Below are 25,497 nucleotides of genomic sequence, written 5' to 3' on the forward strand. Positions count from 1 at the left end.
CCCCATGGCATATGGAGCTCCCGGTCCAAGGTTTGGATTTGAGCAGCAGTGGGGTATCCTTAACCCATTATGGCAGGCCGGGGATCAGTCCTCTGTCCCAGGGCTCCAGAGATGCCCCCGATCCTGTTGCACCATCACAGGAACTCCTTAAACCACTTTTTAAAAATCACTTTAAACATTCTCCCTGTTTCACCTCTCAGAGGGATAGACTCAGGTGTACCATTTGCTTTTCAAGGAAGCTCTTTCAGTCGTTGCTTTCCCTGTCTGCTTCATGGGTTTCCTTGTTCCATTCTCTCGGTTGCCTGAGATGACACTTCTCCACTGAGCCTAATGTTTTTTAAACATTTAAGAGAAAATCCCCAAGAAGTCATGTCCTAAACCAAGAATAGTACCTACCTGCTTTGATATATTAATAGAGTCGGTGAAGACCAATGGCCCCCACGGATTCCCTGGGGCCCTCTGAATTGGTAGGAGAGGGGTGCCCGTTAGCAGACGTGTCAGACCCGGACAGGGGGTCCTCCAGTTCCTGCCCCAGTATCTATTTCCGGGACCCCCTGTGCAACTCCCCACCCCATTTCAAGCAGCAGAACCAAGTGGGCACCGCTGATGCGTCCAGAGACACACCTCACACACACACACACACACACACACACACCTGCCCAGGCTGCACCTTTTTGCCTTTGCCTCCTCTAAAACCATCCTTAATACTCATTTTAACCATATTTTGCCTGAGCAAAAAAATATATATATTTTTTTGGTCTGGCCGCACCCGCGGCATATGGAGGTTCCCAGGCTAGGGGTCGAATCAGAGCCGTTGCCGCCGGCCTGCACCACAGCCTCAGCCACGCCAGATCCGAGCCACATCTGTGACTTACACCACAGCTCACGGCAACACTGGATCCTTAACCCACTGAGCGAGGCCAGGGATCGAGCCCACAACCTCATAGTTCCTAGTTGGATTCATTTCTGCTGCGCCACGACGGGAACTCCTGCCTGAGTAAAAATGTTAAGGGGAAGAGCAGGTGCCTGGGCTCGATTTCCCCTAGGAAAGTGCCCTCTGGTAGCTGGTGCTTATTTGTTCAATAAACAAAACTTTAGGCTGGGAATTGAAGGCCAACATAAGCCGAATCCACGCGTGCGCTCACTGCTCCGGGACCACAGCATCCGCAGCATCTGCGTGCACCTGGGGGAGGAGCCTGCCCACCCCCCTGCGCCTGAGCTGTGGTCACCCAGGAGGGTGTCGGTAAATGGAAATGCAGTGCATCATTCATGAGGCTGTGGTGGCCTGAAGTCTGGGTTGGGGGGGGTGGTAATTACAGAATTGAGAATTGAGAACTTAGGCTGCAGGCGTGTAGTAACCTTTCTAGGTTAGAGGCTGTGTGATAGATGGCCTGCATTGTTCTCTTTCTGACCTTTTTCTGAACTTCCTCTGAGAAGAACAGAGGAAATACGCTTCTGCCTTTTCCCATATTGTTTTTGAGTAATGTCTTCTGATGCTGGCGTTTGGCGTTCCGGTTCCTCCACTTGGGGTTTTGCTTTCCGCTCACCGCCCCACCCCCTCCCCTGTGCTTTGCTGCTTCCCAGAGTAGAAGCTAGTGGCTCATCACTTCATCCCAGTGTTCATGGTACATACACAGGCTACACATTTATTTGTGATGTTGAACACAGTACATGCAGGGAAAGGAAAGACCCCTGCAGCATCCTTTCCCCACCTCTGCTCACTGCCTCTCTCGCCCAAAGCTGGCTCCCCCAGCCAAGCAAGACAGGCCTGAGAATGGTTCCTGGGGATGATGCCGATGGGCCAGTGAGAAATGTGTGGATCATGGCCTCTCAGAGGGAGGGATAACAGAGCAGGTGATGGACCGTAAGCTCCAGCTTGCAGGATAAAGTCATTTTCACTAGATGTTTAAGGTGCATGAAGGAATGATACTCACATTTAAATTACTGATGTGAGTTGTGGCTCAACGGAAATGAATCTGACTAGCATCCGTGAGGACGCAGGTTCGATCCCTGGCCTCACTCGGTGTGTTAAGGATCAGGCATCACTGTGAACTGTGGTGTAGGTCACAGACACGGCTCAGATGCCGCATTGCTGTGGCTGTGGTGTGGGTCAGCAGCTTCAGCTCCGATTCGACCCTAGTCTAGGAGCCTCCATGTGCTGTGGATGCGGCATTAAGAAGACAAAAAATAAAAATAAACTACTGATGCAGTTTCGGAGAAAAAAAAAAAAAATAGCAGGGTGGGGGAACATGGGCTGTATTTCTTTCATCAGCCTTTCCTCTGTGCACCCAGAACACTCGGGTTTGTACTGCCACACTTCTCCGCCGGTGTCGATTTCCTGCCCCGTAATTTGGGGCTCTGAGATCATCTGAAGCCTGGCATCCTCTGTAAACTCAGGGGGCCCCGGACGAGGGAAGAAGGAAGACGTCTGTTTGATTTGCACACAAGGAAGCGTCGTTAAGAGTCTGGCAGAATGGTTCCACTTAGCCTCAAAGTCGAATCTAGAGTTGAACCTTTGGGGTAGTTGGGGTTGTTTTGTTTCTTGAAAAACAAACTCTTTTTGCAGCCGAATGAAAAGGAACTAGACAGTTCTGTGTCAGAGGCTTTCAAACTAGGGACGGAGTTTGGTTAGTTCCGTTTCATCAGTCGAATGCTGAGTGCACACCTGCTGTGTGTGGCACTCCAGCGCCCAGCGCTTCCTTCGGAAGCAAGTGTCAGCTCTCTTGTCAAGGAACTTTTGAATCCAAGACAAGCCTAAAAGCGTACACGGGGAGACCTGCTTACATAGCTGACCCTCTACAGAGATGGGAGCCTCTCAGTTACTTTAAATACTTTTTCAAAACTTTTATTCTTTGGCAGAAAAAAAAAAAAAACTGAACTCTTCACACCAATGATCACAACCATTCTTTCAGTCATCCATTTAATTGCTTGTGGTTCTTTGTTTTGTTTTGGCTGCTCGCGTGGCATGCAGAAGTTCCTGGATCAGAGATCAAACCTGTGCCACAGCAGTGACAGTGCCAAATCCTTAACCACTAAGGCCACCAGGGAACTCCTCTAAAAATCTCCCTAGCTGCCTCATCTCTTCCCATCTCTATTGTTATTTCTTTCCTCATTTCCAGATAAATAGTTTCTCCTTTTCACCCATTCCTCTGCTTAGGTATCTTTTAAAGATACAAACTTCCTCTGTCAAGCTTCTGCCGTTAAAAGTAAACAAAACTTGGAGTTCCCATCATGGCTCAGTGTTTAATGAACCTGACTAGTATCCATGAGGGCTCAAGTTCGATCCCTGGCCTTCCTCTGTGGGTTAAGGACCCGGCGTTGCCATGAGCTGTGGTGTAGGTCGCAGACACGGCTCAGATCCCTCGTTGCAGTGGCTGTGGTGTGGGCCGGCAGCTGTAGCTCCAAGTCAGCTCCTAACCTGGGAACCTCCGTATGCCACAGGGGCAGCCATAAAAAGACAAAAAAAAAAAAAAAAAACTTTATAGGTGTCTATTCGGAGTTCTCCGTGGAAATCTTCTTTATCAGAGAAGTACTAGAAGGAGCTGGCTTACTCCCCACACCTTCTTCTTCCTGATCATTGTACAGCTATAAATGTAAAAAAATCATTGAGTCATAAAAAAAGAAATTAAAATAAATAAATAAATAAATGCATATACAAATACAGAAGCAACACATAGTAAGAAATCCCTGTGCTTGCTTCTTCCTTGGACGGTCACTTGTGCTCAGCAGACATCTGCGGGTCGAGCGTTTACTGTGTCTTGCCCAGAGCTTGTGGTAGGAAAAAAGACACCGCAACCCTAGCCTCTTCTGGCTCGCGAGTGTGATGTGTGACCGTCCTTATCTGTGGCGCAGCCCCGCCCCACAGCACCTGTGCCAGGTGCACAGCGATGAATGATGGACAGACCACCACCTCCAGACGCTTCCAATCCAGCCGAGAAGCTACCGACCAGTTTTCCTCTTTTTAAGAAATAATTAGGGGGAGTTCCCGTCGTGGCACAGTGGTTAACGAATCTGACTAGAAACCATGAGGTTGTTGCGGGTTCGATCCCTGGCCCGGCGTTGCCGTGAGCTGTGGTGTAGGTCGCAGACGCGGCTCGGATCCCGCGTTGCTGTGGCTCTGGTGTAGGCCGGCGGCTACAGCTCCAATTAGACCCCTAGCCTGGGAACCTCCATATGCCGCGGGAGTGGCCCTAGAAAAGGCAAAAAGACAAAAAAAAAAGAAAAAAGTAGGTAAGATAACTGTTTTCAAGACATCACACAGCATGAACTGATCAAGAAAAGCCACAATCTGTTTAGACTGATGAAGCTTCTAGGATCAGGTGAACTGTGTCATGAAAACCAGTGAGGAAGGAGGCAAAGAGGAATAAACAACCTGTCTTTTAATAAAGACATTTAAAAAGTCAAAAAGAAAAAAAAGAGAAATAATTACCCGGACCGGGATGAGGGAAAGGCGTGGATGGGCTGGAGATGTGTTGTGGGGACACCGAATAGGCAAGCGCCTCCTCTGGAGGAGGCCAGATTAGAGCTGGAAGCCTTGCCGGCCAGGGGCACATAGTAGACAGCGGCCCGGAGGGGGTCCCTGGGGGCGGCCCCTGGTCCTGAGCGCTCCGACGAGTCCGGAGGGCTCTGCCCTCTTTCCTCTCGCTCTAGCACCAAGTCAGCTCCTCCCTCCCTTCTTTCCTTTCCTCCTTCTTCCTTCTTGCTTTCCTTTTCCTCTCCCTCTTGAGCCCCAGCTGATGGACGCGGGGCAGCTCCCTGATGCCACACGCCCGTTGGCTCTCCGGACCCGACTCGCGAGAACAAAAGGAACATTTTAATCCATTCCACCGGCAGGGGGCAGGTCCCGCGCTCAGATGGCAAAGAGGCCCCGTGGTCAGGGTGAGAAAAAGTCTCAGGGCAGACAAGCCGTGGGATCCTCATCTGGGGGAGCAGCTCACTCCCCTTCCGCCGACGCAGACATCCTCGGCCCTAAGCTGCAGCTCGCTGTGGGTCTCTCCGGTAGGGTCCCCAGCGGGCTCCATCCCTCTGTCCCACAGGAACCAAAGATTCAGGTGCCTTTCAGAGGGTGCGTCCTCGGCGCTCCGGCAGTCCCTAATGCGAGCTGCAAAGAGCCAACTTCGGTTTGTTTGTTTTTAGGGCCACACCCGCGGCATATGGAGGTTCCCAGACCAGGGGTCAAATCAGAGCTATAGCTGCCAGCCTACACTACAGCCACAGCAACATGGGATCTGAGCCACTCTGCGACCAAGCTCACCGCCACGCCGGATCCTTAACTTCCTGAGCGAGGCCAGGGATCGAACCTGCAAGCTCATGGATCCTAATTGGGTTGGTAACCATTGAGCCACAACGGGAACTCCAAACCAGCTTTGTTTTTTGCTCCTTCATCCAAACACAAGGAAGCAAACTTGAGCTTTGTTTGGTTTGTTTTTTTTCCAGTGCCTTTCCCAAAAGTTGGATATTGGAAGGTTTTCCCTAAATAAGTTGCCCTTGGCTAGAGACCTGGGATTTATGCCCATTTTGTTTGGCAAAACTCTCCCCATTCTAAGTCCTGCCGGAACACCAGCCAGCCACCTCCCCGTCCCTACCGGGACAGGTCCTGACAGACCGACCCTGGGTATGTCTGCAGCGTTTCCTGCTGGAGAATTGGGTGAAGGACGTCTCCTCGCTCCTGTGCTGCTCGTCTGATCTCTGGGCAAAGCCAGAACCGTGTGCCCTTCCCCGAGGAGCAAAGCCAGCCTCATCCCCCTGGCTCCTCTTCCCCCGCTCACACCTGCCGCCCACGGAGGCAGGACATACTGCATTTCGTGGGCCAGAACCTACTCCCTTGGCCAGGATGGCCCCTGGCTTTAGTTGAAAGCTTGCTTAGGTAGCGTATTAACTTTGTTGGCCCCTCTTTCTCTGTAATTCTCTACCAACAGTGCAATACAGGGCGGAGGCCTCTGAGGAGGATACAGGAATATCCCCGTGGCTGCAGGGGAAATTCATCCTCCCACGCATGTTTGGCGTCTTTACTCAGTGGCTTCTTTTCACACCTCGGGTTTCGGCTCCTGTTCTCTCGATTGGTGGTTCTCCACTCAGTGACACCGACTGCATCTCCTGCTCAAAGAGGGAGCAGGTTTCTGTTTTCAGGCCCTGTCTTGCTTACCCCTATCCATCAGCCATGGAGAATGCCTCCTGGAGTTCCCGTTGTGGCTCAGAAGGTTGAGAACCTGACTGATATCCAGGAGGTAGGCAAGTTTGATCCCTGGCCTTGTTCAGCGGGTTAAGGATCCAGCGTTGCCACAAGCTGTGATATAGGTCACAGATGCGACTCGAATCCCGAATTGCTGGGGCTGTGGTGTAGGCTGGCAGCTGCACCTCTGATTTGACCCCCAGCCTGGGAACTTCCATGTGCCACAGGTGCAACCCTGAAAAGAATAAAAATAAATAAGAACACCTCCTGATTTAGCCCCACGAGCCCCGGGATCAGCTAGCTGATGCTGTAGGGAAGGGAAATTGCCCAAGGGTGGGCCTTGTCCTTGTTCACTGGCTGAGCGCTGGTCTCCAGGCTCATGCTGGCCCTGTCCTTCCTGGGCCAGGTGTTTGAGTGCCCTCTGTGGGCCTGTCGAAGCCAAGTGTTAACCAGTGTCCGTTTTACCCTGACAGCGATAATGTGCACACAAGTACTCTTACCTTCTTAATGAGGTAGAGGGGGAGCCTTGAATTAACATACTCAGGTGTGCCAGAGGCCCGTCCTTCTTCCTGGCCTGACATCCCACTTTCACTCCAGTGGGGGTGACATATCACCACCCGGAATAAAGTGGAGGGGCTGCGTCTGCACTTGGTCCCCAGGAACTGAAATTCCCAATTCCCTCCCAGCGCAGAGAAAAGGGGTGTGGTCTCAGGAAGCAAAGGGTGACAGCAGGTGACAGTGTGACTCCGGCTAGGCCTTCTCGGTACCACGAGGCTTCCTGGGGAAGGTCCAAAGGCAGTTTCGGGAGTTCCCTGGTGGCCTAGCAGTTAAAGATCCGGTGTTGTCACTGCCGGGGCACGGGTACGATCCCTGGCCCAGGAACTTTCACATGCTGCAGGCGCAGCCAAAAAATGAAAGAAAAAAATAACTACACAGTTTCAGTCCTGAGACTAACAGCAAAGCAGAGGAGACAGTGAACCAGCTAAAGTCATTTCTGCAGCCCCAGGCCTTCGGGCTGAGCCCCTGCGTGCATGCTGGGACTCTGGTCCAGCAGAGCCTATCAGGGGCATGGGGTCCGCCCCAGGGCACATACACCCCTGGACAGGCCACCTGTCACCACCACGTGCGAGGAGTGGACTGTGTGTGGGCGGGGCTTCACCCGCCGGGTAGGGACACTGGGCCTTGCTCTCTGACAGGTCACGGGGCTATATGTTTTTGCTTTATGCACTTCTGTGTGTGTATGTGTGTTGTTAACCGTCATAATCAATTTTTTTTCAACTTTATAAAAGAACCTGGAGAAGTGCAGGTGTTAAAAGAATCTCTAGATACAGATACACACAAAAACCTGAGAGTCTGTTTCCCTCGCTGACAGGTGCTTCCCCAAACATTTACTGAGTATGTCCTTTGGCAAAAAGTACACACGTAAAAAACCTGATAGTATTATGGTCCCATGGGGTGTTGGAAAGCAAGACCAGACTTTGTCCAGCCACCCTTGGCTGGTAAAACCCCAGTAACGAGACTGGAAGGTACAGGGCCACCCAGCTTGGGACAGGCCAAGTGACCCAGTGTGGCAGTGCGTGTCAAGAAGATAAGAAATTACAGGGCAGTGTGCATATCTTTGAAATGACCCACAATGGGTCATTTCAAGTTCCTTCTTCCTGGCAACATTTCTTATTGATATTTACAAGGAACCAGACATCTGGGAACTGGTTTCCTGTTTACGCCAACGTCATTAGAAGCCTTTGGAAATTATAGTCATTGGAGTTCTAGATCCAGCCGTTTCCTCTGGTGTATAAGCCAGAAGGTGAGATTTTGGTGCTGTGCTTTGCAGAGCTGAAGCAGGGTCAACACAGGGGTCGGGGGAAGGGATGGAGAGATACTTACAATTTAGTGCACGCCAGGAAAGTCTTATTCGGAGCCAAGGTGTTCGCTGCCAATACAAATCCAACAAACGTCCGCTCTGATTCTAACATTATGCTGCAGATGGTCGGCTGAATCAAGGAAGCTCGCTTCCTTTGGAAAACGGCCCAAGGGGGGCATCAGAATGACATCTACCTCGTGACCAAATCCTGATGGTGTGGGATGAGCTTTCCATGTGGATGTGATGCTTCGTTCTCAAGTCTTGAGCATTTCTATTGGTAGAGCTGGAGATACTCAGTTACAGCAGAATCACCGGGGAGGGTCGTGCATCCCCATCAGCACACAGCCTCATGGACATCAGTAGGGGCCCTCAGGTGTCGAACTTCTGAAGCTGCGTCTCTTTGTCTTTGTCCTCATCTCCCAGCACCTAAGACAGAGCTGTTCCTTGCATTTCTCATATTCACCGAGGAAGCTGTGTCTTTTTCAAAACCCAGTCCTAGGTTGACTTTGATTAGCCAGACCTTGATTGCTCTGTGGTCTCCACTAGGACCCTTCTGAGTCCCCCAGACATGGTGTGAACCCATCTTCTTAGGGATGCTGCCGGTGAAGCCCTCCACCACTCACCCCTCCACCACTCCACCCTCAGGCTGCCTTCTGTGCAGATCCTTTGGGCTTTGAGGTCCAGCTTCTCTCGAGAAGCCTCCCCCTCGCCCTCAGATTTCCGCCCTTTTTAGGGCTCTGTGTTGCTTTGATGTCATCCTTTGCCTCCCGTTCCCGGTCACCAGCACAGATAGTGGCTCCGAGCACATGTCAGCATTTCCAAGACTCCTTATTTTTGCGGTGGAAACTTGAGATTTAACAACCTATCTGAAATACAATTTTACATTTTGATCGCTTCTGCCCCAGCCATACCGAGGTTACTTTCAATCTGCATATATTTGCGGGAACGGGCTTTTTCACTGCAGTCCAATTCGAGTACACCTTATAATATCAGTGATTATAAAATACCATGGACTAACAGAGTGTCTTGCTTCCAAGGAGTTCAAACTGCTTTATAGTTCTGCTGACCATCATTTATCTTCATAAGCTGCTGCAGAGACAAAGCGGGGGGGGGGGGGAAGAAGATTCATAATCAGATTTTATAGATGGTGAAATAAAAACTCGGAGAAATTGAGTAACATCTTTCCAGCAATGCACGGTTCTTCCTGTGTTCTCTGATTAATGTTGCAGATTTGTTGCCCAAGTTGGGAGTGGCTGTGAACCTTGCACTTGTTTTATTAGCGTGCTGTGCGCATGATGGCGACATGAACTTGGCCGGGGAGGCTGGGCAAGGAGGAGCTTGTACCACGAAAGGGAACGTAGGGTTAGGGCAGTGCACCCCGCTAGGAGGAAGTGGGGGGTTGCACTAAAATGAAATGAGAGGTACTTAGTTGTTGATGAAATTAATCTTTGTACTTTTTCATATAAGTCAGTGAACCAAAAATGTTTAATGTGTATGCTTTCATAGATTTAAACAGAGTTCTGCTCATGTTTCAGCTTAGGAGGAAGAAAACAGGCCTTAAAAGGGATGCCTTGGAGTTCCCGTTGTGGCTCAGGGTAACGAACCTGACTAGTATCCATGAGGATGCAGGTTCGAGCCCTGGTCTTGCTCAGTGGGTTAAGGATCCAGCAATGCTGTGAACTGTGGTGTAGGTGGCAGGCATGGCTCAGGTCCCTAGTTGCTGTGGCTGTGGTGTAGGCCAGCAGCTGCAGCTCCAATTCGACCCCTGCCTGGGAACTTCCATATGCCACAGGTGCAGCCCTAAAAAGGAAACAAACAAACAGGAAAGATGCCCTTTATTTACTTGCTGTCACATGGCCTTAGCCATGTTATAGATAAGTGGCTTCGTCTCTGCTGATTGCCAGGCCCCTGCTTCCTGTGACGCTCTGTCTCATCGCATCCTCCCGCCAGCACCAGGAAGTCGGTGCACAGCCACAGCTGGATTCTGCCTGTGAACACAGGGCTCCTGAGTGTTTCCACTTACCTTGGTGGGGGAGTTGTCCACACTTCTGTTGGGGGTCATTCCCACAGAGGGTCCCAGGGTCTGGACGTGGTCTGCGAGTGCCCTGTCGGCCGTGTGCACAGCCGGAGGGAGAGCCCGTGCAGAGAAACAGCGAAGCTTCATCCCTGGTGTGTTGAAGATGACGGCAGTTTCTTCTCTTTCTAGAGGAAAATAGAGCTTTCGTGTCTTGCTGTGGGAATGTTGGGCAGGAACAGTCTCTCTCTTTCTTAGGTGCAAATTTTGTCTGACACTTCATATATGTTTAAAGTATTCGATGTCCCAAAATAACGCTGAGGAGCCTCTGTAAGATGATTCCGTGGGGTGGCGAGTGACGCATGAGTCACCGACGGGACCTGGGCCGTTCTGAGCCCGGGAGGAAAGACCATTTCCCAAGCCAGCCGTCCTGCCTATTGTGGAGCAGAACTGAGAATAGAAACGGCTCCTGTACAAGAAACCGGAATGTGATTTATTTTTTTTTTTTAAGCACATAAACTTTGAAACAGAAAGGCCAAGTCGTCTGCCTCTTGTCATAGGAGGTGTTGCCAGCGAGATGGTGCTGGCATCGGGGAAAACTGGCACCTGCTGAGGGTGTGGGGTTGAAACAGAGAGATGCTTTTCTTCTGCAGATGGATGGTGAGCACCCTACTGCCCCTGGCAGCAGTGGCGGGGAGGATAAGAGGGAGCGACAGGGGAGGACACGCACTCTCCCAGGCCTGTGCCTGGAGGCCACCCCACCTGTCCACTTCCCAAGACTCAGCTCAGACTTCTCCTGGGGAGCCCTGCCTCCTCCTTTTCCTCCCCTCCCCGCAGCGCTGGGTGCACGCAGCGTGTTGGCTTTAGGCTTGCTTGTCGCCTCTGACTAGACCGTGCACTCCTGAAGGGGCTGTAGGGTCTGGTTTATTTTTCCGTCTTCGGCACCAAGCACGGTTCCTGGCGCGTAGTAGGCACTTCAATGGCAGTCGAATTGTTCCACTGAATTCTGGCTTAGAATAAACATTGGTAAGAATGGTTTCTTCTTCACTAAAGAGTAAATGTGCCTTAGCAACTAGGAAATGTGCTTCAGGTGTGCTGAACAAACAGACAAAAAAAACAAACAGATTTTAGACTTGACTTTGAACTTCCGGGAGCTCAGACAGAGCCTTATGGGCCAGCGGAACTGGGCTTACTGAGGGAGGGGCCAGATAGGGTCGTGCCTTCCTCACCTGAGGGCTTGTGGCCTGGATGTTGAGCAGATTTTTATGCAGTCCGCTGTGTGCCAGAATGAGGATCAGAACACACGAGACACAGCCCCTGCCCCTCAGAAGGTTTAGTAGAGGGCAGATTCCCAAACGTATGTACAGTAGTAGCTGGTCAGTTCGTATTTATTGGACCGGTTCAGCGATGTGTGTCTATCTCCATTGCCCGGTCTGCCAGCACAGAGAAGGTGGCCGGGGTGTTATTTGAGTTGGCGGGGGCGGGGAGCAAGCTGTATCAGAAACGTGATCAGCGTGTCATGCGTGCAGAGAAAAGGACACATCCTTTGAAACGAGGGAGAGTTTCAGGGTAGATTGGAAAAGATGGAGACCAAAGGCAGGAGACCAGTAGGGAGTTACAGGAGAGGCCTGGATGGAAGAGGGCTCCATCAAGCTAGTAGCCCTGGGAGCTGAGTGGCTAATGGCTTCAAGAGAGTTAAGAGGTGATTGTCCTTTTTGGCCCCATGGTCCTGACCCTGTGTTATCCTGCAGCCTCTTCAGCCCCCTGCTACCTTAGGTGGCTTTTTTTTTTTTTCTTTTGTGAACCACCCATAGGCAGATATCCTCCCAGCCTGGTCCCCGCCGTGGGCGGGGCTGCTCTCGGGTGGGCGGGGATGTAGGCCAGGCCCACCTCCAGGCCTCCACCCTTGCAGGGGCCTGACCCCCTCCCCCAGGCTTCCATTCCTTCGTGAGGATTTGCCCCGTCCACTCTCCTTTGTTTGCGCTGCCTTAGAACTTTCCACCTGCAGCACATATTTTAGCACTTTCTTACATTTAATAAAGGTTTATTCAATCAGCAAATCCTCATGGATTGAGTGGCTGGCTACTAAATGCCAGCCGCGGTGCTGCGTTCCTGGACTTAGCAGGGGAGCCAGACAGTGAGCAGGTTGTTGGGAAGGTGCTGTAAAGTGACATTTCCGGCCCTGTGGATGGAGACGCACTGGTATCAGGGGATGCCTGTCTGTGGCGGTGACAAGGAAGCTGAGGTTTGAGGGGCGGGAAGGGGGCGGCCACCTGAGAGCGAGCAGAGGGAGCTTTGGAGGCAGAAGCAGCAGCACCTCATGAAAGCGCTGGGTCCAGAAGTCGCTTAGGCCTTAGCGCCTGAGAGGAAGCTGGCTGGGCTGCCTCTTCCTGAACTGGGAGAGTGGAGTGGAATGACAGCGCCCCGCTGGGCAGGGCCTGGCCACGGAGGTCCCCGTGGGCCGGGGGGGGGGATTCAGTGTGTCGGGGAGCCCCTGAAGGGCCTCAAGCAAGGGATGTGTAGTCCTTCTGAATAGCAGAGAGTGGACCGAAGGAAGGGGTGACAAGGCATAAAGACCGGACAGGAAGCCCCAGGCGAGAAGGGTGGCCGGGACCAGAGCGTTGGCAGCAGAAGTAGAGTCAGGGGCCACTTTGAGATATTTTTCAGAGCTGCAATATTGATGAGTTGGGTGGTGAGCTTGGAGGGGGAGAGAGAGAAATCGGAGATCATTCCCAGGTTTCCAACATGAATAACGGGACGGGCGTGGGGGATGGGCGGGCATTCCACTTAGCGAAACAAGGAAGACAAAGGGAGGAATTATTGTGGGTGGGGGTGGAGCAGAGAGAGGATGTCTGTCCCAAGTTTGAGATGCTGTGGGGCATTCCAGTGGAGAGGCAGGCCACCAGAACATAGAGCTGAGAAAGTCCAAGATGGAGACAGACGTTTGGAAATTCGCGTGGATTTAAGCCTGTAGGAATAGGAGTTCCCATTGTAGTGAATCAGACTAGTATCCATGAGGACACAGGTTCAATCCTTGGTCTCGATCAGTGGGTTAAGGACCCGGCATTACTGTAAGCTATGGTGTAGGTCAAAGACTCAGCTCGGATCCTGCACTGTTGTGGCTGTGGTGTAGGCTGGCAGCTGCAGCTCTGATTCCCTAGCCTGGGTACCTCTGTATGCCGAGGGTGTGGCCCTAAAAAGCAAAAAAAAATAAAAGGTAAACCTGTAGGAATGGTTGCAGTGACGGTATCTGTTTCCTAGCACTGTGGAAACAGTGCGTGACTCAGAATAACAGATATTTATTCTTTCCAGTTCTGAAAGCTAGAAGTCCAAAATCAAGGTGTCAGAGGGCCGCGCTCCCTCCAAAGCCTCTGGGGGAGGATCCTTCCTTGACTTTTCTAGCCTTTTCGGGCTCCAGGCGTGCCTTGGCTTGTGGCAGTGTCACTGCAGTCTCCGCCCCCATCTTCGCATGGCCGTCTTCCCGCTGCATCTGTCCACACATCCCTCTTCGTCTAAGGACACAGGTCATATTGGACCCACCAAGAACCCACCCTGCTCCAGGGTGGCCTCATCTCAACTAATTACATCTGCAATAACTCGATTCCCAAGTAAGAACACACTTCAAGTTACGGAGGGTACAGTTCCACCCACAACCATTACAGAGAAGAGCAGTGGAGAAAGGGAGGGATGCTGGGGCTTCGCCATCCTGACGCCGTTGGATAGAGGAGGACAAGCCAGCGAAGGAACAGACAAGCCACAGGCAGAGGGGCAGGACAGACACGGGAGCACGTGGTATCGTGAAAACCAAGAGCACGGCTTCACAAGGGGACGAAAGGTCAACTGCGTGCAGGAAGAAATGTGGTTCTCGGGTTCCAGGGCTGAGCAGCTGACCAGTGGACATGACAGGGTCACTGCCAACAAGGACACTTGAGAGGTCGTAAGGTCTCAGGGCCCTTGCGGTGGGGGGCGGGGGGGTCCAGCGAGAGGAGGGAGAGGAGATGCAGGAGACACAGCGGTGAAAGCTTCGGGAGAGGAGGACTCTCCAGAGATGGAGCTTTGGAAGGAGAACAGAGAAAGGCGGCAACAGCTGCTAGGAGCTGAGGGATTAGGGAAGGTCGGATCGGGTTTGGGCGTGTTTCGTCCTTGCATCCTGCTTCATTTGTTTACATGGGAGACGCTGGAGCACGTGCGTGTGCTTGGATGAGTTTTCCTATGTGTGTGTGTGCACGGTGTGCATTTTGTATGTGTCTTCATTTGTCACTTGTGCTTCCCAGCCTCGGGACAGGGCTGCGCCGTCTGTTTCTTTTGTCCCCCCACCATCCCGCCTGACACTTGAGCGCTCGTTCACCGTGGTCATGGCAGGAATAATACCCTGCTGTACGTAGCACGGTACCGTGAGCAGGTGCCCTTTCATTTTCTGGCGGAAAATGGCCTGAGAGCAATTTTCACAGGCCCCGTGCGTGTGATGCGAGTGGGCAAAAGCCACATCTAGTGTTTTTTTAACCAAAGAACATCACTCAGGTGAGCTTTGCGTGACACTCTTACTGGTTGGATTCTGCTGTGCAGCTCATCAGGGAACAGAATCCGGGAAATGGGTTTCCAGAGGTCCCCGGTGGCCAGCCTAGGGGCTTAAGAACCAGTTGATTAACCTGGTAGGAAGGGCAGCCCCATGGTCAAGTTCAGACATGTCCCCAAGGAACCAAACCAGCCTGTTCCTAAGACCCGATCTGGTGAACGGAGGGTCCAGGCTGTGAAGGGACAAGTCACAGGAATGGGGGATAGAGGTGCTGAGATGCTTGATGCTGAGCCAGCAGCAGCCACCACGGGAGGGACTTCTCGGGACCAGACCAGGATCCCTCTTCCAGGAAGAGGTCTGAGTCTGCATGTGACAGGAAGGAGGAGGACACACCTGACTCTAGAACAGTAACAGCAGAAAGAAAAGCAGGTTCTGGGAGTTCCCGTCATGGCTCAGTGGTTAACAAACCCGACTATCTGTGAGGCCTCGGGTTCGATCCCTGGCCTGGCTCGGTGGATTAAGGATCCGGTGTTGCCCTGAGCTATGGTTGTAGGTCACAGACGTGGCTCAGATCCCGAGTTGCTGTGGCTGTGGTGTAGGCCGGAGGCTACAGCTCTGATTCTACGCCTATTCCTGGGAACCTCCATATGCAGCGGGTGCGGCCCTAAAAAGACAAGAAAAAAGAAGAAAGAAAAAGAAAAGCAGGTTCTGACACACATGGAATAAAAGCATGTTGTTTGCCCTGTAATGGTCTTTTTGGATATTCTTTTCTTTTCTAAAAGATACAGGGTGTTTTTTCTCTCCACCTCTGAGGAGATTGCACTGCCAGAGGTTACCGGCAATAATCTGTCAGTCACACACAATGATCAGCTGCAGCTGCAGTTCAGCCCCTAGCCCGGAACATCCCTGTGCGTCCAGTGAGGTCCTAAAAAGACAAAAAAATAAAAATAAAAATAATACCACTGCAGCACCCCCCAGAGCAGTGCCAGAGGGCAAAAGCCAGCTCCCACCTTCTCACAAACCGTCCGCCACGAGGCTTGGAGGAGACAAAGACCAAAGACGGGCCAGATGCCAGGAAGAACACTGGCAGTGGAAGATGCCCCGCAGCAGGGGGACGGGGACCAGGAAGACCCATTAAACAGCCCTGGGGCCACTCGCACCCCACCTTCTGCAGCACCTCGGAAGCCTGGGAAGACCCAGCCCTGGGCTTCAGGACAAGTGCTCGCTGCCCAGAACGTGACTCTGGTTCCCTAGAAGCACCCGGCAGCTGTGCTGACGCTCCAGCTCCAAGTGGAGAAACGCCTTTTTACATCGGAAAAATCAGAAGACTTTGAAACAAGACATTCTGGCTCTCGTTTGTCTTGTTTTTTTTCAATACCACTCTGCAGAGAAAAAAAGATGGGCAGCGAGAGCCGATTTAAAGCAGCAGCTGGGGCGATGCTTTGGAAGCAGGGGGAACTTCAGCTAAGAGCCCCAAGCCCTTCGGTCCCTCCTCGTATGCTAGATGAGCCAAGATAACCCAGATGGAGAAAAGTCCCCCGCTCCCTGCACCCCCACTCCAGGCCGCTGAAAGGGTAGGAGAATAGTTTCTTCCTGCATCGCTGAATCAAGGAGGCAGTTCATAGAGAAAACCGGAGTGGGGCCGGTGCGTTTCTGTATCAGCAGAGTGCTTCGAGCCTCGTTTTTTAAAAAGCATTTACTGCATCCCTAGCCTTGCTCGGTGGGTTGAGAATCTGGCGTTGCCTCGACCTTTGAAGCGTGGTTTTCTCCAAAATGTAACCCTAGCTAATCATGACCAGTTCCTAGAAAAGAAGAACTCTGTGACCTACGGTTTTGATTACCAACCACATGCGACATTTTCCCTTTGAGTTTAGGTGATTTCCTTCAGAAATTCCAGCATGTAACCTGGTTTATCATGTGAAGGAACAGAATTTCTACGGTTGGGAAAGAGCTTAGCATGGAATTCTGACTGATACCCAAAGTATGTGTCAGGAATAGGGTTCTGTCATTATAATAGAGACCTTTTTAGGTTGACTTCTTAGAAGCTCATAAAAAAACATAGTATTTCCTTGGGAAAGGGCGATGCAAATTCCTAAGGGAGGGTTTGTTGGCATGACCGGTTATTGGCTTTAATTCTCTTCTGGCGGAGGCCGCTTGTTTTATGTATTATTGAAAATAGAATACCTGTCCTTCAGAATTCCTCTCCAAAAACGAGGCATTGTCTAGAGATTGGTTCCCAGGTTTTCCGCTACACAAGATAACTGCGCTCCGTGAAGTGGTATTCGCTCATCTGGCCGGCATGTCGTGGTGATGAGATCAATAGACGTGGTTCCTTCCCTCTGGGTCTGTTCTAGAGCCACAGACCGACCCTTTATCTCAGCCAACCATGCAGCCAGGCTCCCTGCTGTTGGGAGAACCAGGCCAAAGGATGCAGGGACCATGGCAACCCAGCGTGAGAATGACAGGCCCTCGAAGGGGTCAGGCGCAGTACCCCAGGCTTGAAAGCTTGGATTTTCTGTGGAATTCCCATACACATAGCTGCCCACATTTCCGCATCGCTCATGATTTTTTTTTTTTTTCCCATTCTTCCTTTTCAGGGCCCCTGAGATCATCCTTGGTTTACCATTTTGTGAGGCAATTGATATGTGGTCCCTGGGCTGTGTCATAGCGGAGCTGTTCCTGGGCTGGCCGCTGTATCCAGGGGCTTCAGAGTACGATCAGGTGGGTTCCCATGGCACCGGTATTCGCACAGGCCCTGTCCACATCAGCACCTCGCTCCCGACCTGGCGGATGGATGGGGGTGTGGGGTGTTTTCCCAGTCTCCCCAGCCTTGCGGCCCTTCGCCTTGCTTCCCTTTATCCGCCTTTCTTTTCCCTTTTCCTCTGATGGCTCCTCTCCCTCCCTAGAAAAGTGTCATTTTTCTCAGAGGCATGAGAGCCATTCGTCCACCCCATGTGTGGTGACAGGAAAAGCCCTGACTTCATTCTCCTCTTTTCTTGCAGATTCGGTATATTTCACAAACGCAGGGTTTGCCAGCAGAATATTTATTAAGCGCAGGGACAAAGACAACTCGGTTTTTCAACCGTGACACCGACTCGCCCTATCCTTTGTGGCGGCTGAAGGTAGGTAGGAGGCTCTCCCTTGGATTCGGCCACGGGGCGGATGCATTCGAATGCTCAGGAGCCCCGCTTGGCCGGCCCTGCTGCCTTTGGCCTTCTGCCTCTGAGGGCGCCCCTCCCAAGATCTGGTGGGTTCCGAGCCGGAAACATGAACCATCCCTCGCCCTGAAGGAGCTGCCAGTCCAGAGGGAGGCCGAACCCGTGCAGCCAGCCCAGCCCCCTCCCCGTGACCCGAGCCGTGTTCCCAGCAGGAGCGGAGGAAGGGGGGAGCCCGGAGGAGGGCGCCTTTAACCCGCGGTGGCAGGGGGTCGGGAGGATGAAGAGGGCCTTCCAGGCAGAGGAAACAGCCTTAGCTGCATCCGAAGGCTCCCGGGAGGGGTCCCCCAGCGGGCAGGTGGTGTGGCCGCCCCATTGCACACCGTAAACCCCATGGTTTGACTCTAATGGAAACATATTTTGCTTTCACTTTGATCTGTGCCTCGTAATTAACTTTTTTTTTTTCCTGGGAAGGAGAAAATAATGCAGATCTTAAGGGTGTTTTATGTTCATTTTAGGTGCTTCCTTTTTTTGCAAGGATGTGGGTGGGTGGTTTTTTTGTTTTGTTTTGTTTTTTTGTTTTGTTTTGTTTTTTTGACTGAAACCACAGCCAAACTATAATACATTTAAAGATAATATGTGGCCAGTGGTTGCAAAAGAGTTAGGAAAAGAGATTCAGAAGCTAAGCAAGCATCTTAGGCTGTTGACCGGAGGCTGGCCTTTGGCATCTGTGAGGGTGAGTTTGATAAATTAAATTTAAAAATCAAACCATGCAGAAAAGGGCTTCTGCCTTTCCACCTGTGGAATCTGACCTTATCCCTTGAACTTGGGGAAGAATGTCAGCTTAGCGGGGATGTGGCACATCCTGCTCATCTGGGGACCCTCCAGACCAGACTCAGAGCTGTTCACGGGAAGGAAAGAAGAAGGATGAGTGAGTTAGTGTGGAGCACGACGAGAGAAAGTAAGTAGGATGCAGGAGTTCCCGTCGTGGCTCAGTGGTTAACGAATCCGACTAGGAACCATGAGGTTGCAGGTTCGGTCCCTGGCCTCGCTCAGTGGGTTGAGGATCCCGTGTTGCCGTGAGCTGTGGTGTAGGTCGCAGATGCGGCTCAGATCTGGCGTTGCTGTGGCTGTGGCGTAGGCCAGCAGCTACAGCTCCAATTCGACCCCTAGCCTGGGAACCTCCATGTGCCGCGGGGGAGGCCCTAGAAAAAGGCAAAAAAACAAAAAAAAAAGAAAAGAAAAGAAAGTAAGTAGGATGCAGGTCACTCAAGTCTCTTCCAAAAGGTGGGCAAGTCTTTTGCTTCTTTCCTGTTGGGAGAGGCAGACGCTGTAGGGTTTGCGCCACCGTGGCTGGGAAATAATTCACCTTATCAATGAGCGTTTGCCTCTCTTGATCAGACACCAGATGACCATGAAGCAGAGACGGGGATTAAGTCAAAAGAAGCAAGGAAGTACATTTTCAACTGTTTAGATGATATGGCCCAGGTAAGCTCCGTGGGTGGCTGTGCCGTGTTAGCCTCTTACAAGCAAGACCTCTGCAAGAGTAAGACAGGATGGCGGGTAGAAATCCACCTTACTCAACCCTAGCGGTTGACCCTGACCTTGAACAGTGGTACCCCAGCCTCAGTCAGAACACCGTTGGGTGTGTGGAACATTTTTAAGACCTTTCACTAGTTCTTTAAAAATAGCTTCAGTCTTTTGGTTTCCCAGCTGTAAAATAGTACTGGCCAATCTTCCTGACGTTTCCATGAGAAAGATTCACACCCATCTGTACACGTGACTAGTCCCTAGGGCTGCCATGACAAGCTGCCACAAGCCAGGTGACTTAAAACAACAGGCAGTTATTCTCCAGTTCTGGAGGCTCAAAGTTTGAAATCAGAGTGCCAGCAGGGCCATGTTCCCTCTACAGGCTCTGGGAAGAAAGAGCCCTTCTCCTGGCCCCTGGTGGCCCTTGGCAATCCTCAGTGTCCCCTGTCATGTAGCTGCTTTGCCCCAAACTCTTCCTCCTCCTTTATGTGGCCAACAACCCTGTGTTCCTTCTTATCTCCATGTCCAAATTTCCCATCTTTCTCTCTTTTTCTTTTTAAAGGAAGTTCCCAGGCTAGGGGTCAAATAGGAGCTGCAGCGGCTGGCCTACGCCACAGCCATACAACGAGAGATCCGAGCCACCTCTGCAACCTACACCACCACTCACAGCAACACCAGATCCTTAACCCACTGAGCGAGGCCAGGGATCGAACCTGCGTCCTCATGGATCCAAGTCGGGTTCATTGTTGCTGGGAATTTGCCTTTCTTCCTCTTAAAAAGACACCAGTCTTTGGATTTAGGACCCACCCTACTCCAGTGTGACCTGAACTTTTTTTTGCATCTGCAGAGACCCTGTTTCCCAGTAAAATCACATTCCCGGGAGCCAGGGATTAGGACTCATGTCTTTTGCAAGAATGCAGTTCAACCCACTGTACTCACTCGCCGTCAGCTCACTGGAGAGACCACAGGCTCTCACCTTTGTGCCCAGAGAAAGTTCTAGAACTTCAACACTTTTTAGGGTAAAACTAGGCTGAAATGAGCATAGCCCAAAGTGAGTTTTTCTTCAAAGCATCAAGAAATAATACTATAGGCCAATAAACACTTAGCACACCTCTTACTGAAGATAAGTGTAACCAAAAAACATGATTCTGGGTAAAGTATACTTGTCAGTTGATTAGAAGCTTAGATTGTCTGAGAAAGCTGAAATTTCTTTCCAGCAATTTCTTGAAAAATATAGAAAACACCATAAAACAAGGTTTTTAAAGGATAGCTATCCTAGTGTAGACTTGCTTTTGGTCACAGAATCCTGTGTTCAGGTATCTTGCTCGCCATGGCCAGAGGTTATCCCAGCAAACACAGGGCTTGAATAATTCTGACCCTGATTCAGGAGCTGCAAGAAGACTGTACGTGTGGAAGGGGGCATTTAGGCTCTGGTATCTCCCTCTGAAGGAGAAGTAAATAAACCTTGTGGGGAGTTCCTCTTGTAGCTCAGCAGTTTGAGAATCCAGCTAGCATCCATGAGGATGCAGGTTCGACTCCTGGCCTCACTCAGTGGATTAAGGATCTGGCATTGCTGTGAACTATGGTGTAGGTCTCAGATGCCACTAGGATCCTGCACTGCTGTGGCTGTGGTCTAGACCGACAGCTGCAGCTCCAATTCAACCCCGAGCCTGGGAACTTCCATATGCCACAAATGCGGCACTAAAAAGCCAAAAAAAAAAAAAAAAAAAGGCAACCAAACGACCTTGAACCTTTCGGCATTCTCTTGAGGTTTATCACTGCAGTGGCCTGGGTTGCTGCTGTGTTGCAGGTTTGATCCCTGGCCTGGGAACCTCCATGTGCCTCAGGTGTAGCCAGAATAAAACCTAAACCTTGCACCTTTGTGTGTGTGTGTGTGTCCCTTTTTTTTTTTTTTTTTTTCTTTGCTGGATCCTTTAACCCACTGTGCCTGGCTGGGGTTTGAACCTGTGTCCTGGAGCTACAGAGATGCCTCCAGTCCCACAGCAGGACCTCCACGTCTTATCTTTCACTGCTTGGTTGTAATTATTGTTGTTTAACTGTGGAAAAATACCTGTATTCTAAACTCAATCATCGAAACCATTTTTAAGCGAACCGCTTAGCGGCATTCAGTGCGTTCGCATTGTCAGGCAGTCCGTCTCCAGATCTCTTGCTCTTGCGGCTCTTTTCAGCGAGGCGTCATGTGAGGTGCCCTCCAGCCTAACTGTTAAAAGCAGGAGCAGGGGGCTCCCGTCACTTCTGTGTACCCGCAGGTGCCGGCGTGCCCCCCCCCCCCTCCCCAGCGAGTGGCGTCCCTCGTTCTTTCCTGCGGGGAGAGCAGCCGCATCCCCTGGGCGGTGCTCACACCCGGCGGGGCCTCCCTCGGGGCCACACAGCCGTCTGGGAACGGGACGGGGTGACGGAGGGGTCGGATGGAGCTGCCGGGCGCGGAATAAGGGGGATGGGGGGGGGGGGGGAGAGAGGCCCGGCGAGGTCTTGGTAACCTGTCCCCACTTGCTCCAGGTGAACATGACCACAGACTTGGAAGGGAGTGACATGTTGGTGGAAAAGGCGGACCGGCGGGAGTTCATCGACCTGTTGAAGAAGATGCTGACCATAGATGCCGACAAGAGAATCACTCCCATCGAGACCCTGAACCACCCCTTCGTCACCATGACGCACTTACTCGATTTTCCCCACAGCACACAGTAGGTATCCCACGCGAGGCTTCTTATACCAGGGGGTGCGGCCAGCTTCCTCTTTAAAGCCCCGGAGAGTACACCTCGGGCTTTGCAGCCGAGCAGGGTCTGTCACAGGCCCTCAGCTCCGCCCTTAGAGCTGACAGCAGCTGTAGACAGTACCTACACCCGTGAAGGAGGCTGCGCGCCAGTGAAACAGTAGTTGTAAAAACAGGTGGCGGCCAGATTGGGACACTGGGCCGAAGTTTTCTTGACACCAAAAGAAGAAACAGGGAGTTCCCATTGTGGCGCGGTGGAAACGAACCCGACTAGTAACCGTGAGGATGCAGGTTCGATCCCTGGCCCTCTCAGTGGGTCAAGGATCCAGTGTTGGCGTCAGCTGCAGTGCAGGCCACCGGCGCCGCTCGGATCCCATATGGCTGTGGCTGTGCTGTAGGCCGGCAGCTACAGCTCCACTTAGATCCCTGGCCTGGGAACTCGCATATGCCGCATGTTCTGACCTAAAAAGCAAAAAAAACCCAAAAAACATAAACAAAAAGAGGGAACGGTGGAGCGTGAAAGGGCTCAGGGCCGGGCGACCAGGCCTGGGTGTCTGGGCACGAAGGAAGGTGCTCAGCAGGGCAGCGTCGGTGAAGCAGAGCCGCCTTCACTGCTGGAGGTTACTCCCAGACCTGGTCTGGAGTGGACTCCGTCTGCTTTGGATTTGGGCCTCTCCATTCATCCATCCGCTCATCCGCTGTGCTGCGTGCTGTGCCAGGGGCTGGAGTAGAGGCAGGTGGAGGCCCTGTCCACTGGAGCTTCCGGTCTGCAGGCGAGAGAAAGGTCCTAAACCAGTGATCCCCAAAGGATCCCCAGGCTGTCGGCAGGGGATGGCCGGGGCACGGAGAGCATGTAGCAAGGGGGCCTCGCTTCGGGGGGCAGCGTGGGGAAGCCCCGACTATGTGAGCCCCAAAGGAGAGGGAGGTCCCTGCTGGAACGGCCAGCAGAGCAGAAAGGGTGTCGCCGTGTGGAGGCTCCAACACAGGCAGGAGCAGACCTGAGCGCCAAGGGCAGGCCTTCCGTGTTAGGATGTCGGTCTTTATCCTCAGAGCGACAGGAAGTCGTTAAAGGATTTATGTGCTCGGGAATGGTTGGGGAGAGTTCCTCTAGCAAAGATTTGTCTGCTGTCTCTCGATCAGGTCAAATGAGCCTAGAAGAAATGCCTTGGAAGTTCTGGGTAACTTAGCGAGAGCTGTTTCTTTTCTTTTTTTTCTTTTTTTTTTTTGTCTTTTTTTAGGGCTGCACGCTCGGCATATGGAGGTTCCCAGGCTAGGGATGGAATTGGAGCTACAGCTGCTGGCCTAACCACAGCCACAGCAACACAGGATCCGAGTCATATCTGCAACCTACACCACAGCTCACGGCAATGCCGGATCCTTATCTCACTGAGCGAGGCCGGGGATCGAACCCTTATCCTCATGGATACTCCTTGGGTTCATGACCACTGAGCCACCACGGGAACTCTTGCTTCTGTCTTGTCTTGTCGAGCCCTGGGTGGTGGTGGTTTAAGCAGGGTGGAAAAGTTCAGGCAGAGCAAACAGAACAGAGAAATGGAGCAGAGGTGCTGGGCGTGGCGGTTGGCCGTGGTAGCGTGAGGGGAGCTGTTCTGCTCGGGTGAACACTGGGAGGAAACAGATGCTTGGGTCCCTCGGGTTGCAGTTTTGCTGGGCTGCTGCTGGAGAAAAAAACTGACGCCGATTTCTGGTGTTGCCTAAATGAAGCAGTGGCGTAGTTCTATCCCAAAGGACGGCTGGGGGAGGCTTAGCTTAGTAAGAAAGGACGTGAAGATGGGAGGAGCCAAAGCACCTGAGGGGGCGACGAGCTCAAAGAATGGTTAGTACAGTGCGGCTGAATAAGCCAGAGGTTAACGATGGGACCAGGAGGCAGGATGCTTGAATCGGTGATGGGACCCTGGAGCAGGTCGGTCCAGGCTGACGGTCCAAGGAATGGGTACCGGGAATGGACAATGGGTCACGGGAGATGAGAAGGAGCTAAGAAGCCAGAGTGTCTGATGGGTGGTCGGGGGTGACCCCTGACGTCTCTGGGGGGTGCAGGGAATGGGTTAAAGAGAGAGGAGAGGTGAGGTGCGGCACGAGAAGGGGAGGCAGTGTCAGTGCATGGAGGCCGCCGTTGCAAAGTGCCTGGAGTGGCCGAGGGCCTCAAAGAGCAGACATGTATTTTCGTGTGCTTCCAGAAGCCCAAGATCTAGGTGTGTGGCAGAGCTGTTCTCTCTTGGGGCCTCTCTCCTGGGCTTTTGTGTGGCCGTGAACATCTCCCTGTGTCTTCGCACGGTCTGCCTTCTCTTCCTGTGTGTGTCCTGATTTCCTCCCCCTCCTGAGGAAATTGGATTTGGGCCCATCCTCATGACCTCATTTTAAAGATTCCATCTCCAAGAGTTCAGTGGCTCAGTGGTTATCGAATCCGACTAGGAACCATGAGGTTGCGGGTTCGATCCCTGACCTTGCTCAGTGGGTTAAGGATGTGGCGTTGCCGTGAGCTGTGGTGTAGGTCGCAGACTCAGATTGGATCCCCCATTGCTGTGGCTCTGGCGTAGGCCGGCGGCTACAGCTCTGATTCGACCCCTAGCCTGGGAACCTCCATATGCCGCGGGAGCGGCCCTAGAAAAGGCAAAAAGACCAAAAAAAAAAAAAAAAAGATTCTATCTCCAAATGCAGTCACTTTCTTACATACCAGGGGATCAGAACTTGGACATGTGAATTACATGCAAGTCACCCTGTAACTGAGGGTGATCAGAGCCGTCACTTCAGCCTCCCACCCCGGAGGCACGTGGGATGCGAAAGAGTAAATAGGCACGTCCTTGAGCCTCCGCGGGGGGCAGGAGGGAGAGGGACCGGGGGCGGGAGCTGCAGGTCAGAGCGTCTGCCGTCACCCCTGGCCCAGCCGTGGCCAGAATCAGATCGGGCTGAGTCTGCAGGCTGGATTGGACCTTAACCAGCCTTGGAGAAGTGGGGGCGTGGTGCCCGCCACGGTCAGTGCTTCCTGTCTTTGAGGTCTGCTCCGTGCTGGTTGTTGTTGAGCACGTCAGATCCGATTGCAACAACCAGCTCTTGCCTCTTCACCTTAGAAGCATGTGTGAAACAGCAGACCCTGGTACACAGAAGGAACGTGGCCCCGACCCTTGCAAACGCTCATTACGGGGTTTGTCCCATTTCTGGGGGTGGTCAAGGTGAGTCGGGGTGTTGGTCTGTGCCACGAGAGAAAGGCAGACTTGGTGGTTTACCGGATGGGGCACCAGAAGATCCGTCTTTGCATGTTCAGGGGTGACGTGGGATGCCTGAGAAACAGCTGTGGGCATGGCTGGGTGCTGGCCAGAGGGCTCCCGCTAAGTCAGTGAGACCGTCACTGCTCAGAGCTGGCGGCTTGGCAGGAGGACCCCAGGCTGCTGTCTCGCTCTGGCTTCTGCCAAGGAGCAGCAGCAGCATGCCGGCGTGCTTCCCCGTGCGTGGCGAAGACCAAGCATGGAAATCGTGAGCATCCCCTTCCAATTTAGAGC

General features: G+C 52.3%; 1 protein-coding gene across 4 annotated transcripts in view; it reads left to right on the plus strand.

Annotated features, from left to right (window-relative positions):
• The window catches only part of HIPK2 (homeodomain interacting protein kinase 2), a 204,958-nt gene that overhangs the window by 123,971 nt on the left and 55,490 nt on the right, over nt 1-25,497 (plus strand). For all 4 annotated transcript variants that reach the window (XM_047762979.1, XM_047762981.1, XM_047762978.1 and 1 more), the window contains exons 3-6: nt 17,161-17,284; nt 17,566-17,685; nt 19,120-19,206; nt 21,769-21,953. In XM_047762979.1, the coding sequence (XP_047618935.1) occupies nt 17,161-17,284; nt 17,566-17,685; nt 19,120-19,206; nt 21,769-21,953 (516 nt within the window). The remainder of the gene's footprint in view (nt 1-17,160; nt 17,285-17,565; nt 17,686-19,119; nt 19,207-21,768; nt 21,954-25,497) is intronic.

The sequence above is a fragment of the Phacochoerus africanus genome, chromosome 16, assembly GCF_016906955.1.
Source record: "Phacochoerus africanus isolate WHEZ1 chromosome 16, ROS_Pafr_v1, whole genome shotgun sequence".
Lineage (NCBI taxonomy): Eukaryota > Metazoa > Chordata > Mammalia > Artiodactyla > Suidae > Phacochoerus > Phacochoerus africanus.